Below are 18,850 nucleotides of genomic sequence, written 5' to 3' on the forward strand. Positions count from 1 at the left end.
ATAGGAGTACTAAACTTACACAGCCTGGTCTCAAGGTACAACTTAGTGGCAAAACAACAACAAGAGTAACATTACATGGCTAAAAGTTACTAAAAGCATGAGTTCAGAGTGTGGCTTCACATCCTTACTGGTGTCACAACACTATGAGAGTTCAGGCAAGTTACCCTGTGCCTCCATTACCCTCTCTTTAAAACAGTAATTATAATATTACTTTCCTCATAGTGTTGTGAGGATTTGTAAAGTGCTTAACGTAAGTGTGTGGCACACGGTAAACATTCAATACATCTTTGCAATAATTTATTGGAATTATGACATAATGAGGTATATTTGCTGTTATGGAGATATGTGCACTGCACTGCATCTTGGCAGCATGGATGAGTTGGAAAGTGAGTGCTTTTGTCCCTGTTGTCTCTGTGGAGGAGTCAGGAGATGCTCTTCAGCTTTTGAGGTGCAGCTAAGAGCTTCAGTAGGTGTTTGTGAGGTAAAGAAGAGAAGGGCATTCTCAATGAAGGAAGAAGCAGGGGGGGAGGCATAGAGACATGACAGAGGGTTATATGTTGGGAGATCCACAGGTGACTTTGTATTGGCATAGCATGGCCTGAGAAGACGGAGGATGTGGCAGGAGATGAGGATGGAGAAAGAGGAGGAGGGCAGAATGTGTATGGCCTCGCAAAGCGATTCAGACTGTGCTATATGCAATGGGAGCCACTGAAGAACTCTGAGTAGGACTCATACAGATTTGTGTACACAGACATAACGGTAAGGGGGATCTATTTAAGAATGGGAAAGGTATTGCAATGACACTAGAAATAATGAGGTTTTGATCATGGTGGCAGATGAGGCATGCATAAGAGATTTTTAGGAGGTAGTATAGGTAGGGCGGGCTTGGTGATTGATTGGATATGGGGAGCAGTGGGGAGAGGAGTAGACACAGATAATATCCAGGTTTTTATCTGGTCAGCTGTGGACATGGTGGTACCATTAACCAGGAAAAGAATCCTAAGAAAAGGATTAGGACTTGGACACAAGATGCTGAATTCCATTTCAACATGTTTCAATCCAGTACCAGGACACATCTCTCCTGACTAAGAGCTCATTTGGTCCTGGCTGACAAAAAAGACAGACACCCATTTGGCTTCAGAATCTTCCCTTTTGTTTTGTTTTGTTTCTCAGTATGCTTGACAAGGAATCATAGGCATTCCATATATTACAATTTAAGCATTACTGAAAGCAGAAAATTTACGCAAAGGATTTTCAACAACACCTTCTAACTGTATCCCCTCTATCACAACAACTTATATCCAATTTTACCCTCAAAAAAAAAAAAAAAAAAGCAGCAAGAAAGGAGGCTTCTTATGTTTGCTGTTAGGGATCTTTTGTTCTTTTTAGATTTCTCATGATCTACACTCCCAATAATTACATCAAAGTCCTCAGTCATCCTAGACTCCTGGGTACCTCATTCCATCTTATTTCATAGAATGTATTTTCCAACATCCTATATTCAAATATCCTAAATTGTATAGATTATATTTATAGATTTCTCAGAGAAATTTCCCCCTATATTTGTTTATCTTTATGATTGTATTTTATGTGAATTTTCTGTTTATATTCTTTAGTCATTTATATATTGAGGGGTCTCAATATTCCTGCCAATTTGTATGAACTCCTTATAATGTAGTTATTAATCATTTGTCATATTTTCATATTTTCTCCATACTTTACAATGGCTTATGTCATGACTATGGAAGAGAGGTTTGTTTCAGTGTTTTAATATTGAAAGCCTACAAGCTACTGCTTATAAAGAGTATTCAAGAAAAAATGAATTAAAAGTTGGACAAACTATGCAATCTTATGTAATTTTATACAGATTTTTTCAAGAGACTTTCTTTAATCATATGCAGAACAGATTATAAAATTTATTTATGCTTATTTACTGTTCTGGTGTGCCTGTATTAAAGTGCTGACAGTTTCCAAACTGAAATATACCATAAACAAGGATGGTTCCTGGCTATCAGATAAACTACATTGTATTTTATTCTAAAGTTAGTATTCCATAATGCCTAGACCATCTTCCAGACTTTTTCTAAAAGCACAGACTCTCAGAAGAAAAGCCATGTGCAAGTTGTAAAGACTAAATCTTTCAGATTGTGAAGCTGATTAACAAGGTTTCCTCAACAATATATAAAACTTGTTTTTTAATTATGACCAAATATTTAGTCTTATAATAGGGCAACATACTGATGTTTTTATTTTCCTCAGTGTGTCATCTTTTGCCAACAAACAACATAATTACACCAAGCAAAACAGTAATTCCATTTTGTAAATGCGCTTAACAGGAGTTTGGGAAAATTAAAAGACTGTTGCCTGTTAGAATGGCTATTACCAAAAAGATAAGAAATAACAAGTGTTTGTGAGAATGTGGAGAAATGGGACTGCTTGTGCACTGTTGGTAGGAATGTAAATTGGTGTAGCCACTATGGAAAACAGTACGACGGTTCCTCAAGAAATTAAAAATAGAACTATCATATGATCTAGATTTTCCAAAGGAAATGAAAACATTAATTTAGAAAGATATATATAACCCCCCTGTTCACTGCAGCATTATTTACAATAGCCAAGACATGGGAACAACCAAAGTGTCCATTGATGGATGATTGGATAAAGAAAATGTGGTGAAAAAAAAAAAAAAAAAAAAAAAAAAAAAGAAAATGTGGTGTATATATATATATATTTAGCCATAAAAAAGAAGGAAATCTTGCCATTTGTGACAACATGGATGAACCTTGAGGGCACAATGCCAAGTGAAAAAAGTCAGACACAGAGGGATAAATACTGTATGATCTCATTTATATGTGGAATCTAAAAAAAAACAAATAAAAACCTCATAGACACAGAGAAGAGATTGGTAATTGGTGGAGGTGGGGTTGGGGGGTGTGGGCAAAATGGGTGAAGGGGGCTAAAAGGTACAAACTTCTAGTTATAAAATAAATAAGTCATGGGGTGTAAAGTACAGCATGGTGACTACAGTTAATAATAATGTATTGTATATCTGAAAATTGCTAAGAGATATCTTAGAAGTTCTCATCACAAGAAAAAAAATTTTAACTATATATGGTGACAGATGTTAAACAGACTTATTGTGATGGTCATTTCACAATATATACAAATACTGAATCACTATATGTACACCTAAAACTAATATAATGTTATATGTTAATTATATCTTAATAAAAAAGATTGTTAATAGGTAACACAACAAATTAACTGGGACAGCTAGTTGTTATGTCTAAAATAATCTTTTGTTCAAAGTACCTCTCAAACTATTCAGCAGGAAATAAGGGAAAGAGTGATGGAAAAAAAGGTTTAAATAAATAACAGATTCTATATTTAGAAGGAAGGATAGAATCAGAACACTCAGCATTTTGCAACTTTCAGCAAAATAACTGATTTAGGCAAGGATCATCAATTAATGCTCAAATCATTGACTGAAACGTTGTTGGGAAACAGGGAATTCATGTGGTCTCAAAGGATCACATCATGGATTATTTATTAAATAAACAGAAAAAATACAGTTCTAATGAAACTGCACCTAGGTAGTAGTTTTACAGAAAATGTTTACCTAGAATCTAATCATAAGGAACAGTCAGACAAATCCAGAATGTGGGACATTTTACGTAATGGCTGGCCTGGGATCTTGAAAGACAACATTTAAAGGAAAAAAAAAGGCTAAAGAGACATGCAACCAAATGCAACGTGTGAACTCTGAGGACTGGATAAAAAGCAAATTTGAATACTGACTCTATATTATATAGTATGGTAGTACTGTTAATCTTCAGTATCATATTATATATACATAATCCTATATAGTTACATAGGAAAATGTCCTTATTCCTAGGAAGATGCATATAGAATATTCAGAGGTAAAGCATCAAGATAGCTGAAACTTATTTTCAAATGGTTCACACTACACATATGAATTTAAAATATATATATGATATATACATATAAAACTATATTCACACATAAATATCAGTAAAACTATAACAGCAATTAAGCAAAATGTGGCAAAGTATTTATAACTGGTGAATTTAGGTAAAGGATATATAAGTGTTCATTATACCATTCTTTGAACCTCGCTGTAGATTTGAATATTTTCAAAATAAAGAGTTGGGGGAAGTATGTTTTATGTTTATGTTGGTGATATTCTAAGCCTGGAGTAGTATGACTCAGTCATATAGTAAGTACACACAGACACACATACCATTCCAACATTTGGTAACTCGTTCATTGCTGATGTCTATCTATATCACCTAAGCAATTCCAGATGTAAAATTGGGGGAAAAAAAGAATAGTTTTCAAAGGATTTGTTTGCTCCCAACTATCTGGTGTACATCTATCTGTTCCTGGCAGCATGTAGTGTTCCCACCCACTACTCCCAGTGACCCCAATCTGAACTATTTTCCAAACAACTCACACTTTCCAAATGAAGCCTTTGTTCATGCTGCTTCCTCAGTCTGAAACACTGTTCCTATTCCTTTGTCAAAATCTTACCCAGACTTTAAGGCTTAATTCAGATTCTTCTTCCTCTGTGAAAGTCTCTTCTAGACTGTCACCTATTCCTTCCAACTAAAAGCAATCACCCCCTGCCCTGTGATCTCTATACCTCTTTTGAAACACATCCTCATTCTTTTTGCATTATTGTCACTTATTCCCTAAAGAGGGAAAGTTTTGTTTAACAATGTTGCATAGGATAAAATCCACATTCCAGAATAATGTACGAGGCTCTCATGGCTTGGTGCCTGCTTCCTTTTGAGTCTTAAGTCTTGACACTCCCTTCAATGGACCAGAGCTACAATATAAGCCAATTTTTCACTAGGGACGCCTGGACCCCTAAGATCCAGGTCTCTCAATTCCATGGCCTATGAAGGAGCAAGGCGCTCCCCAGGATTCCTATGAATTCCTAAGGCTTCGCATTCTCATACAACCTGTAATGCTAGTGACTTCTCCAGGCTACCACACCATCTGCTTTCCTTTGCATTTTACCTGATTACAAAATTTAGCCCCTTCTAAATTTTGGGAAAATAAACCAGAACCTTTCCTGCAAAGCATTCGTGAGTTTGGCTGACTTTTGAGGGAGATGAAGGAGGATTTACATTTTCATGATGCTACAACTTCCCTGAAAATTTAAGTACCCACCTGCTCTTTGCCTCACTGAGGCCCAGTCACTCCATCTGGTTGGCTCCTCTTTGCTTCTTTCTTAGTCTTGTCCTCCCACCTTCCTCTTTTTATCCCTCCCAGAAGTAAAAGCTTGGCACAGCCAACCCCCAGGACTTTCCCCCCCAAGCACTTAACAAGGTATTAAACAAAACAAAACAAAAACAAAACCCTGCAGTATATTCCTTAACAGAAATTCTTAGATCAGCTTTTCAGATATTTTAAAAATCCATGTAAATCTAATCATGCCATGCTACATAGTTCCATATACATGCCATACTATTTCATACCTCAATGCTTTTGCACATTCTGTTCCTTCAGCCTGGAATGTCCTTCCCTTTGTAGCTTTCTTGGCAATTTACACTTCCCCACTCATGACTCTCCTCCATGCAGTCTTCTCTAATCCAAAGTAGTGCCCTCATCTTTCCTCTTTGGTTCGACCACCGTGCACAGTATTTACCTTTCACAGGGTTGTAATGATCTAGTGTACATGTCTGTCTTTAATGCCAGACTATGGGATCCTTGACAGTAAACACTGCACCTCATTGACCTTTATACTCCCAGCTTCTATCCCAGAGCCTGAACAATATAATACATGCTAAATAAATATTTATCGAATGATGAATTAAGAATGAATGAATTTTACCTAGACCTGAGATTTAAGACTTTCTAAGGTATAAAGAAAGACTGTAAAATGCTGGAACCATCACTTGCTTCACCTTCTAATTTGGAGCATTTATAAGCTTCACAATGCCAAGGCATCTTATTATCTGTCCTTTTAATTATAGCCATCCTAGTAGGTATGTAGTATTTAGTATCTCACTGTGGTTTTGATTTGTATTTACTTAATGGCTAATGATATTTAATTAATTAAATTTTGAGGCCATACATTTTAATGAACAACCATAGTGATGAAATGTGGCACTCCATTTTAATACTAATTAATATTTTAAAATAATTTTGAACAAAATGGTAAAGATATTATAGTCTGTTAAATGTCATACTTAACAAGTATACTTCATTACAGCTCATCTTTAAAAAATTCTAACATGGCTACATAGACATAAAAAAAAAGTGAAAACTTCAGAGAAACTATTCAGAGATAGTTGCATAAGACAAAGTCCACATCGAATAATAAAACATCTTTAGCTATTATCAAGTACAGGGCAAAGGGAAAAACTTTGCATCTCTTACTTGATATTTTTGTTCAAACCATTTAGTTTCTGTTGGGGTAGTATCTAAACTCCAATTCTTCTAACATGAATAAAACAGCATCCACATCTGGAACCCAGACCACGTGTGATGGGTTCACAGGGTTTGCCCATTCTTTGTTTTGAAATAAGGAGACAGAAAACATAATGTGCTCCTAGCAAAAGAATCCACATTTGCAATAAAATTAAAAGTATAAATGGAGTGATTTTATTTTTGTGTGGTATACAGGACTGTTAAATGAGATTAGAAATTGCAATTTAAACAGTGACTTCAATGAAGCAGAACTTCAAGCACTTTCCTCCTTGATCTGGCTTTTGTTTTTGAAAAATGAAAGGGCCTAATATGTACATCAGTGAAAAAAGCGGGATATAATATTTGCAGGACCCATTTTCAATTACGATCCAAATGTGGTTTTTACGATCAATAAAATGTAAACCAGTCCTGCAAATAAAATGTAAAAAGGACAAATCATATACCATTTCTGGCATTTTCCCTGCCAGCCAGCTCTGGGACCATAGAATGAGGAAAATGGTCTAGGAAGCATATCTAACAGAAATAGAAAAGTAATATGATCCTGAATGCAAAACAGGAGGATGGCATCTATAATGCACATTAGTCAGTTCCTTATCTGAATGTTGTGCCAGTTTAGGGCAGGAGGGTACGGAGAAATGGGCCAGCAAAACCACACATAAAAAAATGAAGGGCTAAAAGTACAATCTGTATTTTTTTAAATAAAAAGAAGCAAAGCTTTTAGCCTAAAAAAGAAGTGAGCTACTGATGAATGATTATCTGTCTATACGCCTTTATATAAAGATATTTCTTCTCCCTCCAAGCAGTTAAACATAATAAAATGAGCTAAAGATTTTCAGATGTTTAGGCTAGGCATAAAAAAGAATTTATTGATAAATAGATTCATTAGCCACATGAAGTGTCTTCAAAACAAAGCTGTAAGCTTAGGGGTCTTTAAGGTTTCTTTATATTGATTCGTATAACATTTACCTGGAAACAGAAGGCAAGATAAGAAGTTTCCTGCCTCTGGGATTTCTAACACTTTTTGTAAAACATTAGGGACAACCTGAAAATTTTATTTAACAATGCTGTCTAACCAAAGTGATTTTATGATTTGTTAAGTGTAAAGAAATAGAAGACAGAAGCTAAATTTTTTTTAGTTTGCATAATTGTTATCTCATTGGAAATATACCTTCCATACTAAATTATAATCATCAAATAATCTTTATATTAAACATTTTTGGGGTTTGATGACACTTTCCAGGCATAAAAAATTAAAGGAACTTTATCTGAGTGTGATAAAATCACTGATATTGGAATTCAGGTAAGATAATTACAGTTCTTCGTTAAAGAATTAAGATTGAAAATTAAGCACAAATCAAATAATCTTTGTAGGTCACAACAGAAAAAAGAAGTGGATTGGAACTGTAACAATACATATGTGATCCTGGTTGAGCCAAGATTAACATCTGCCAATAGTCAGGTCTCCACAGCCCAAGGTGACTGAGAGGTTTGCTTTCCCATTTTTCTTGTCTACTCTCTCCCTTCCAGATGTCAGACTTACAGGATAACTAGGGATAGGTTGACATTTTACTTGTAGAATGATGAACTGCAATGTGGTAAAAGTCTCATATAATGGAAGTGTTCTGTAGATAATCTGTGTTATATCATCTAACCATAAAAACTGGGGGACTCTGAAAACCTATACCAGGTACTTAACAATTAGGGACTTAAGTTACTCAAACATAGCTGGTAGCATAGTTTACCAGGATAGAAAGCATGAGATAAGTAACTGGATAGAATAAATGATTATGTGCTCAAATGGTACTTTAAGAACTCATGAGAAGTACATTTCCTAGACCTGGTGTTGAGTGATATATAGGAAGTCATAAAGTAGCTATTGTGAGTAAGCCACATGTAATGTTTATCACAACATTAAGCAACTCAATTTGCTGTTAAAAGAAGAAAAGTTGCAATTATATGTCACACATGTATTGAACTAGGGCAAAATCTGGTTACTTATTAGTAAAATAATGGAAGATAACATTCTTAAAGGGAACTAATAATCTAGGAATGCGGAAACTGTTAAATGCATCAGAAACTCCATTTAAAGTATCCTGAGAGTTCAAAACCCCAAGCATTTATGAAAATCTGGGGCTAAACTCAGAAAAATTTTTTTTAAACAGAAACCCTTATTGAGATAAAAGGATTTATCTCACATATGGAAAGATACTGCAAATGATGGCTGAAAAGTCCACCAGAGCATGGCAGACTTGAAGTTAAGCTCTCTTCCATGAATTTGAAATGGACTTTGCAAGTCCTAACATTACTAATAGGAGAGTGTTAAAATATTATATGAACTGGTGGGCTATAGAGAGGGACAGGCCAAACGGTGCTCTAGACTTTAGCATAGAATTCTAGTGTTCTGAAGCTCAAGGAATCTTAGAACCATTTAAACCACTCTGTTATTTTACAAGTGAGGAAACTAAGGCCCAGAGGGCTTAAATGATTAGTCCAAAGTCCTATGCCATCTCAGCAAACTAATCTAACTCATCTAGTTTTACAGAAACGAAGAGTAGAAGTGGAGAACTGCTGTTCTAAATGGTTGATTGGCAACATGACAGTGGGAAAAACTGTTTTCAAATGATTTTTGCTGTATTTCACTGCATCTGGACAATGTAATGGTACTTAAGAGGAAAATGTAACACCATTAGGGACTCTCCTTTTAGAGGTATTAGTGTCAAGCAATGTCAATTTCCCCCAGTTTCAGACCCTGGTTCCAAAGGTTCTAGCAGGTTCCTAAGAAATCTACCTAGTAGTACATTCAATTGTATAAAGAGTTAAAAAGAACAAACACTATCTTTCAAAACAAAGATCCCAGAGAGGACTAACAACTTGCATATAGGACAAGATTGTAACTCTACAATAACAAAAGGGGTTATAATGCATGTAACCCACTAGAAGAAAAAGCCAAGAGGTTCCTGTAAGGCTAAACCATGGTTTACCTACTGCAGTTCATTTAAGGATTAAACATGCATTTACATAAAACTTTATCCATGAATATGATCTAGTCGGGCTTTCAAAAGGTCTTTGACAAAGTGATAGAATAAAGTTTATTAAAATAAAACGGTTAAGTGTTAACATTTCTAATACTGGGTTATATTTCTTATATGGTGATCAGTCACATTTGATCAACAACTACAAATCATTCAGAAGTATTGAAACCTACCATGGTGATGACATACATGGCCTCTTAATATCTATCACTTATTAATTTTAAAATGCTTCTTTGGATGAGACAGAGGGCTGACCAAAGTCTGAGGCTACATATCAGGAAGCCACTGCTTTCTGCCATTTATCTTTGAGTCTACAGGTTCCAGGCCTTTTTATTTCCATTCTTTGGAGCCTGAAAAATCATACTATTTTTAGGTGCTCTGAGATCTTAGATGAAAGCGTTCACCCATATGCTAACTATATGATCATACAGCTGAGTTTGGCCTAGCTCTAAAAAATGTAACCTTTTAAAAATTGGTATGTATTGATTTTCAGTGCCCTAAAAGAAAATAAAACAGGGGGAATACAAGCACATGGAAATACAGAATTATTTAATTATTAGTTGCATAAGATCAGCTGTTCTATTCAAGTTCATGAAAAAAATTTTTTCTCTTTCTCATCATCCCTCTTTTTCTCCTCCCTGCTTTTGGAGTGTGTGTGTGTGTGTGTGTGTGTGCGTGTGTGTGTGTGTGTGTGCGCACTCGAGTGTTGTGGCATTTAACCTCCTTTTACCTCTTCCAAGGATCCAAGGTTCACACTTCTGGGCATGTGGTAATCCTTCTCCTCCTTCCCTCCTCCAGCCCAATTATTAAGTTCCAAAAGAGATGAAACAAAGAAGGGGGAGGAGAAAGTGACACATGAGCCAATTTCACAATTCCTTATCTGGATTTACAAGAGAGGGGGAAGAGAATAAACTAAGGTGGTTAAACTGAGATGTTTAGGTTATCCTAAATTTATCAGGAAATTTTTTCTTATTACTTTAGAAGCTAACTATAGGAGATTTTCTTTTTAGCTTAAAACATTGAAAACTACATAATGAATTAATGAGAAAAAGGAGGAGATGAGCATTTTTACCCTGATTTGGTTCTGCACAAATCATGAACATTACAGGAATAAAAAATTACCTCATTTTAGTTTTACTGGAAACCACAGCACATGCAGTTTGAGTGTCTGGAGCCTCAGATGTATTGACTTTTTAGAATCTGGTTTTAATTACTTTCCCCAACTTTAGTTTTGTTCTGAGAACTTTAGACATTCAGCGATCATGTTAAACTAAAATTATTTGGTGCTCTTGAAAGACACATTTATTTTGGAAGCAATGTTTGATACAGTCATAATTGACCATTTCTTAAGAAAACTTTTCCTTGAGCATTTTGCAAATTTAAATAACAGACTGTCAAGTTTGGCAAAAAATTGGTCTAACTGGGATGTTACAATACAAATAAATTGGAAGCTCTGTCTTATTAAGTTGTTTGGATAGAACCAAAGGAATAAATAAAATTATTTACTCCAGTTGCTTTTTACGTTCCCTTAATCTAGTTTTTCTTTCTCATTCCCTTTTTTGGAGAATGAAGTATGCTATAAATACATGAATGCAATATCCATACATATGAATGTGCATATTTTTCTTTATGCAGGTTATTTGAGAGTGAAAACCTTGGAGATTGACCAAAATTATTTATTATTTCAGTTTTCATATGTTGAGGTAGTTAAGAAACAGCACTAAAGACGAGAAAATCAGGTTTAGTGATGTCTCACCACAAGGACTTACACATGTATGTACGCACTGAAAACATGCCTTTGTGTGTTTACATGTAAGTATGTATGTAAATGTATACCTATGTGTAGTGTATGTGTGCAAATTAAATATTTACAAGTTTTAGCATGTTAGATTACATATATTTACATGTAAATACATGTAAGTATATACCTAACTGTCTAGCACATGTGTGTGCTAAATTAAATATATGTACACATCTTAGTGGTTGTTAGACTACATGAATATGTCAATGTGTGTGGATGTTTATTATGCCCAAATTGTGTATAGAGATGTTATAAGATTATTTATTTCTGGGCTAACACCAAATAAATGATGGTCAATATTCAAGACAAATAAAATTAGTTTGTTAAAGAATTACCTTTTTGTTTATACTTTAACTTTAAAAATTAAATATCTATGTACATTTACATAGATATTTACATTTACAAGGCTCTTTTTCCTATGGTAAGGAAATTCAGAATATGCTCTTAGAAGAAATAACTTTTTTTTTACAAACAAAAAAATTTTATTGAAGTACAGTTGAATTATAATGTTGTATGAATTTCTGTTTCACAGCAAAATGACAGTGATAAATTTATATATACATTCTTTTTCTTTTGTTTTTTTCTTTTAACATCCTTATTGGGGTATAACTGCTTTACAATGTTGTGTTAGTTTCTGCTGTATAACAAAGTGAATAAGCTATACATATACATATATTCCCATAATCCCTCCCTCTTGCATCTCCTTCCCACCCTCCCTATGCCACCCCTCTAGGTGGTCACAAAGCACCAAGCTGATCTCCCTGTGCTATGTAGCTGCTTCCCAATAGCTACCTATTTTACATTTGGTAGTGTATATATGTAATGTTTATATGTCAGTGCTACTCTCTCACTTCGTCCCATCTTACACTTCTTCCTCCGCTTGTCCTCAAGTCCATCCTCTACGTCTGCGTCTTTATTCCTGTCCTGCCCCTAGGTTCTTCAGAACCATTTTTTTTTCTTTTTAGATTCCATATATATGTGTTAGCATATGATATTTGTATCTCTCTTTCAGACTTACTTCACTCTGTATGACAGAATCTAGGTCCATCCACCTCACTAAAAATAACTCAATTTCATTTCTTTTTATGGCTGAGTAATATCCCATTGTATACATGTGCCACATCTTCTTTACCCATTCTTCTGTCAATGGACACTTAGGTTACTTCCATGTCCTGGCTATTATAAACAGAGCTGCAATAAACATTGTGGTACATGTCTCTTTTGAATTATGGTTTTCTCAGGGTATATGCCCAGTAGTGGGATTGCTGGGTCATAAGTAGTTCTATTTTTAGTTTTTCAAGGAACCTCCATACTGTTCTCCATAGTGGCTGTATCAATTTACATTCCCACCTACAGTGCAAGAGGGTTCCCTTTCCCCACATCCTCTCCAGCATTTACTGTTTGTAGATTTTTTGATGATGGTCATTCTGACCAGTGTGAGGTGATACCTCATTGTAGTTTTGATTTGCATTTCTCTAATGATTAGTGATGTTGAGCATCCTTTCATGTGTTTGTTGGCAACCTGTATATCTTCTTTGGAGAAAAGTCTATTTACATCTTCTGCCCATTTTTGGATTGGGTTGTTTTTTCTGATATTGATCTGCATGAGCTGCTTGTATATTTTGGAGATGAATCCTTTGTCAGTTGCTTCATTTGCAAATATTTTCCCCCATTCTGAGGGTTGTCTTTTCGTCTTGTTTATGGTTTCCTTTGCTGTGCAAAAGCTTTTAAGTTTCATTAGGTCCCATCTGTTTATTTTTGTTTTTATTTCCATCTCTCTAGGAGGTGGGTCAAAAAGGATCTTGCTGTGATTTATGTCATAGAGTGTTCTGCCTATGTTTTCCTCTAAGAGTTTTATAGTGTCTGGCCTTACATTTAGGTCTTTAATCCATTTTGAGCTTATTGTTCTGTATGGTGTTAGGAAGTGTTCTAATTTCATCCTTTTACATGTAGCTGTCCAGTTTTCCCAGCACCACTTATTGAAGAGACTGTCTTTTCTCCATTGTATATTCTTGCCTCCTTTATCAAAGATAAGGTGAACATAGATGCGTGGGTTTATCTCTGGGGTTTCTATCCTGTTCCGTTGATCTATATTTCTGTTTTTGTGCCAGTAACATACTGTCTTGATTACTGTAGCTTTGTAGTATAGTCTGAAGTCAGGGAGCCTGATTCCTCCAGCTCCGTTTTTCTTTCTCAAGATCGATTTGGCTATTCAGGGTCTTTTGTATCTCCATACAAATTATGAAATTTTTCTGTGAAAAATGCCATTGGTACTTTGATAGGGATTGCATTGAATCTGTAGATTACTTAGGGTAGTACAGTCATTTTCACAATGTTGATTCTTCCAATCCAAGAACATAGTATATCTCTCCATCTGTCTGTATCACCTTTAATTTCTTTCATCAGAGTCTTATAGTTTTCTGCATACAGGTCTTTTGTCTCCTTAGGTAAGTTTATTCCTAGGTATTTTATTCTTTTTGTTGAAGTGGTAAATGGGAGTGTTTCCTTTATTTCTCTTTCAGATTTTTCATCATTAGTGTATAGGAATGCAAGAGATTTCTGTGAATTAATTTTGTATCCTGCTACTTTACTAAATTCATTATTTAGCTCTAGTAGTTTTCTGGTAGCATCTTTAGGATTCTCCACGTATAGTATCATGTCATCTGCAAACAGTGACAGTTTTACTTCTTCTTTTCCCATTTGTATTCCCTTTATTTTTTTGTCTTCGCTCATTGCTGTGGCCAAAACTTCCAAAACTATGTTGAATAAGAGTGGTGAGAGTGTCTTGTTCCTGATCTTAGAGGAAATGGTTTCAGTTTTTCACCATTAAGAACGATGTTGGCTGTGGGTTTGTCATATATGGCCTTTATTATGTTGAGGTAAGTTCCCTCTATGCCTACTTTCTGGACGTTTTTTTTTTTATCATAAACGGTGTTGAATTTTATCGAAAGCTTTTTCTGCATCTATTGAGATGATCATATGGGTTTTATCCTTCAATTTGTTAACATGGTGTATCACATTGATTGATTTGCATGTATTGAAGAATCCTTGCATCCCTGGGATAAACCCCACTTGATCATGGTATACGATCCTTTTAATGTGCTGTTGGATTCTGTTTGCTAGTATTTTGTTGAGGATTTTTGCATCTACGTTCATCAGTGATATTGGTCTGTAGTTTTCTCTCTTTGTGACATCTTTGTCTGGTTTTGGTATCAGGGTGATGGTGGCCTCATAGAATGAGTTTGGGAGTGTTCCTCCCTCTCCTATATTTTGGAAGAGTTTGAGAAGGACAGGTATTAGCTCTTCTCTAAATGTTTGATAGAATTCACCTGTGAAGCCATCTGCCCTGGGCTTTTGTTTGTTGGAAGATTTTTAATCACAGTTTCAATTTCAGTGCTTGTGATTGGTCTGTTTATATTTTCTATTTCTTCCTGGCTTAGTCTCAGAAGGTTGTGCTTTTCTAAGAATTTGTCCATTTCTTCCAGGTTGTCCATTTTATTGGCCTATAGTTGTTTGTAGTAATCTCTCATGATTCTTTGTATTTCTGCAGTGTCAGTTGTTACTTCTTCTTTTTCATTTCTAATTCTATTGATTTGAGTCTTCTCCAAGACCCAAGAAAAATCTTGATGAGTCTGGCTAATGGTTTATAAATTTTGTTTATCTTCTCAAAGAACCAGCTTTTGGTTTATTGATCTTTGCTATTGTTTCCTTCATTTCTTTTTCATTTATTGTTGATCTAATCTTTATGATTTCTTTCCATCTGCTAACTCTGGGGTTTTTTGGTTCTTCCTTCTCTAATTGTTTTAGGTGTAAGGTTTGGTTATTTACATGAGATGTTTCTTGTTTTTTTTTTTTTCCCCGGTACACGGGCCTCTCACTACTGTGGCCTCTCCCGTTGCAGAGCACAGGCTCCGGACGCATAGGCTCAGCGGCCATGGCTCACGCGCCCAGCCACTCCGCGGCATGTGGGATCTTCCCGGACTGGGGTACGAACCCGTGTCCCCTGCATCGGCAGGCGGACTCTCAACCACTACGTCACCAGGGAAGCCCTGTTTCTTGTTTCTTGAGGTAGGATTGTATTGCTATAAACTTCCTTCTTAGAACTTCTTTTGCTGCATCCCATAGGTTTTGGGTCGTCGTGTTTTCATTGTCATTGGTTTCTAGGTATTTTTTGATTTCCTCTTTGATTTCTTCAGTGATCTCGTGGTTATTTAGTAGTGTATTGTTTAGCCTCCATATGTTTTTTTTTTTTTTTTTTTTTTTTTTTTTTTTTTTTTTGCGGTACGCTGGCCTCTCACTGCTGCGGCCCCGCAATCCCGTTGCGGAGCACAGGCTCCGGACGCGCAGGCCCAGCGGCCATGGCTCACGGGCCCAGCCGCTCCGCGGCATGTGTGATCCTCCCAGACCGGGGCACGAACCTGTGTCCCCTGCCTCGGCAGGCGGACTCTCAACCACTGCGCCACCAGGGAAGCCCTGTTTATATTTTTTACAGTTTTTTTTCCCGTAATTGATATCTAGTCTCATAATGTTGTGGTCAGAAAGGATATTTGAGATACTGTAGTTATGAATTCAGTTTATAACTTAGAATTGTGGAAGTTGTATTTCAGCCTTTGAAGCAGCACAAAATAGTCTTCATTATAGAAAATAGTTCTTGGTAGCACAAGATTTTTCTGTAATTATCAATAGGAAACCCCACCCCACCCCCAAACAGAAGTTGGTAGCAGGATTAATCAGAATGTAATGAGGCAAATAGTCAAGAGATGGTGTTATGAGTATGCACCATGAGGTGAGCTTTTTTGAGACTGGGAGCTGCCACCTGTCGAGGTGGTTTAAATCAGGATTTTGGCAGAAGCACATTACTGTGACAGTCAGTAAATGTTAGTGAAAATCAGTCTCTTCTACATACCCAACTTAGGAATGCAGTCATTAAGCCCCCATACTGTGACTCAGCTCATAAGATACAGAGAAGAAATTATTTAACTCACTAAGCGATTTGGAAGTTGTCTTCAAGATTGTTAACCCACAGCAAAATTGGTTGATACATGGGATGGAAGTCAAAATCGGTAATTTTTAATTTTCTCTCCATTTTCACTATAAAAGCTTAAGAATCTCAGTCTAACATTTTCTGAGAAAAGAAAATCAACAGCATTGATATATGTGTGATTTTGTAACACTGTAGCCAGAAGAGCATATAATAATCTTATCAGTAGGAGGGAAATGGAATTTCATGAATGATTATGTTGAAAAATGCCTGCAGACTTAAGTACTTAATACGACTTACATGTCTCTAAAGGAAAATATGAATTATAAAAGAGGAAAAGTTCTGACATTTCTCAGATCTGCACTGATTTATGCCAAGCATAATGCCTTGGACTCATCTTTGTGCCTCAGATTTTCCATGAGTGAGAATGCTACCATGAATGTATCATAGACCTTGTAATAATTTTTATAAGTTATTCTTAATTTAAAACCTCTGAGAAAGTTTAACTTCAAAGAATATCAGAGCTTTAAAAAAAGGCTTAAAGCAGAAGTGATTCAAGCAGTCCAAGATATTGACAGATGCTACTGAAAAGGGTTTGCAGACACCAAGAGCCTTGAATCTCCCTTTGAAGCTTGTTTCATCTTTCAATAAACTATTCTTATTGTTTAAAATATTCCTTCTTGCTTTACATTTTCTCTGGTTCCTTGAACTCTAACCATTCTCTAAGCAGAAAACAATGTTATCCTACCCCTTGCAACATAAGAATTCCTGTATTCTTAAAACAATTCTTTATATCCTTGAAGATACCCATAAAGGGTTGAGCAAGCAACTAGTATTTATTGAGAACTTACTGTATTCTAAATATGATGCTTGTGAAAGGGGTATAAAAAGCTAGCAGGGTTCCAGACAGTACCTCTGAGAGATTTATTGCATTCTAATTGAAAAACTTGTTGAATCTGAGCTGAGCTTCAAGACTACCAGTTCCAGTCCTTTAAAGCTAGATTTCCCTCTGCACCACACTAGTTGTGCCCTCTATGCTTGATTATCTCCAATGACAGGGACCTCAATGTTTCCTGAAAAACTGCTCCTTCCAATTTTTGACATCACTTAGTTGCTAGAGGAAACAAATCTCCATATAAATTTAGCCACAAAACAGGAATGAGTGAAGTACTGTAAGTGCTGAATCAGCTGAAAAAGACAAGTTCTGTATGAGGTCAAAGGAAAGAGGAATCACTGTTGGTTGCTGTGGTCAGAAAAAGATGATTTAGGGTAAAATAACCAATATCTTTTAGTTTTCTCCAAAGTACAATACAAATGTGCATCTTTATTATTACTGTTATCATATGCAAATCCCCATAACAGTTAACATTTACTGAGTGCTTACTACATGCCAAGCATGTTATACTGTCTCTCAAGTAACACTGTATATACAATTTTATAGCTAGCTAGAGAATCTACTTTGTTCTAGGAACTATATCAGGTACATATATTATTTCATATAATCTGCACAACTAAACTTTGATATGGGTGTTATCATTTGCATTTTACCCGAAGAGACGTTGTGGCTCAGCGAGTTTCAGTAACCCATAGTGGCAGAGCAAGGCTTCTAAACCCACTATATCTGATGCCACTGTCCTAGTCTTATCTACTGTGCTAAACTGCCCCTCCAGGAAACTTTCCCTCTTCTATTAACTTATTAAAGAAAACAGGTGGCTGACTAGTTCTTTCCAGTCTTCCTTAGGGCTAAAATAAGGGGAAATTGGCATACTCAATGAGAGGGAAGCCCACTGGTAGTTTTACCTCTGGAGTCATCCTAATGGCCATTACTGATCCAACAGCCCAGGTCCTTCCCTCAGGTCTGAGAGGAAAATGTCTGATAGACATCCATTTTTACATATAAATAAGGAATGCCTTAATCCTCTAGGATTACTAAAATTTAACACTTGTAACTAAAAATGGTAAACTATCATATACCGAAGTCTCTAATTTAGTACTCTAAGAATTTGAGCTGCTTCACAATGAGGCTAAACCTTTAGAGTGACTGAGCACACGTTGATAGTTGTAATTCTTGTAATTTGAGGGATGGACTTTTCTTACTAGTATTAAGGTTATCTTGAATTGGTCATGGTTTCCAATTTCTACTCATCTTAAGATATTTTTGTTTCTTTCTTTTTTTTGTTTTTGCGGTACGTGGGCCTCTCACTGCTGTGGCCTCTCCCATTGTGGAGCACAGGCTCCGGACGCGCAGGCTCAGTGGCCATGGCTCACAGGCCCAGCCGCTCCGTGGCATCTGGGATCTTCCCAGACTGGGGCACGAACCCATGTCCCCTGCATCGGCAGGCGGACTCTCAACAACTGCGCCACCAGGGAAGCCCGACTTAAGATATTTTTACAGTTACTGTTAGTTTACTTCTGCAGGTCACTTTGTTCTTGTATAACTGCTGAACTATAAAATTTGACCATTATTTCCTCATGGATTCTTCTTATCACTCAGGTTTTTTGTTTGTTTTTTGTTTTTACTGAAAAGTAGGAATGAAAATTAAGAACTCCTGAGATAAAGGGAAGAATTTCCATGAT

The 18,850-nt window shown here is 36.0% G+C and overlaps 2 protein-coding genes across 2 annotated transcripts in view; one reads left to right on the forward strand and one right to left on the reverse strand.

Moving 5' to 3' along the window:
- Positions 1-18,850, forward strand: part of FBXL13 (F-box and leucine rich repeat protein 13) — a 182,975-nt gene that overhangs the window by 151,835 nt on the left and 12,290 nt on the right. The window contains 2 exon segments of the mRNA XM_060020299.1: positions 7,679-7,719; positions 7,722-7,759. Of these exon segments, the coding sequence (XP_059876282.1) occupies positions 7,679-7,719; positions 7,722-7,759 (79 nt within the window).
- LRRC17 (leucine rich repeat containing 17) overlaps positions 1-18,850 on the reverse strand; it is a 101,004-nt gene that overhangs the window by 81,257 nt on the left and 897 nt on the right. The gene's annotated exons all lie outside the window — the stretch shown is intronic.

Source organism: Delphinus delphis, chromosome 9, assembly GCF_949987515.2.
Source record: "Delphinus delphis chromosome 9, mDelDel1.2, whole genome shotgun sequence".
Classification (NCBI taxonomy): domain Eukaryota; kingdom Metazoa; phylum Chordata; class Mammalia; order Artiodactyla; family Delphinidae; genus Delphinus; species Delphinus delphis.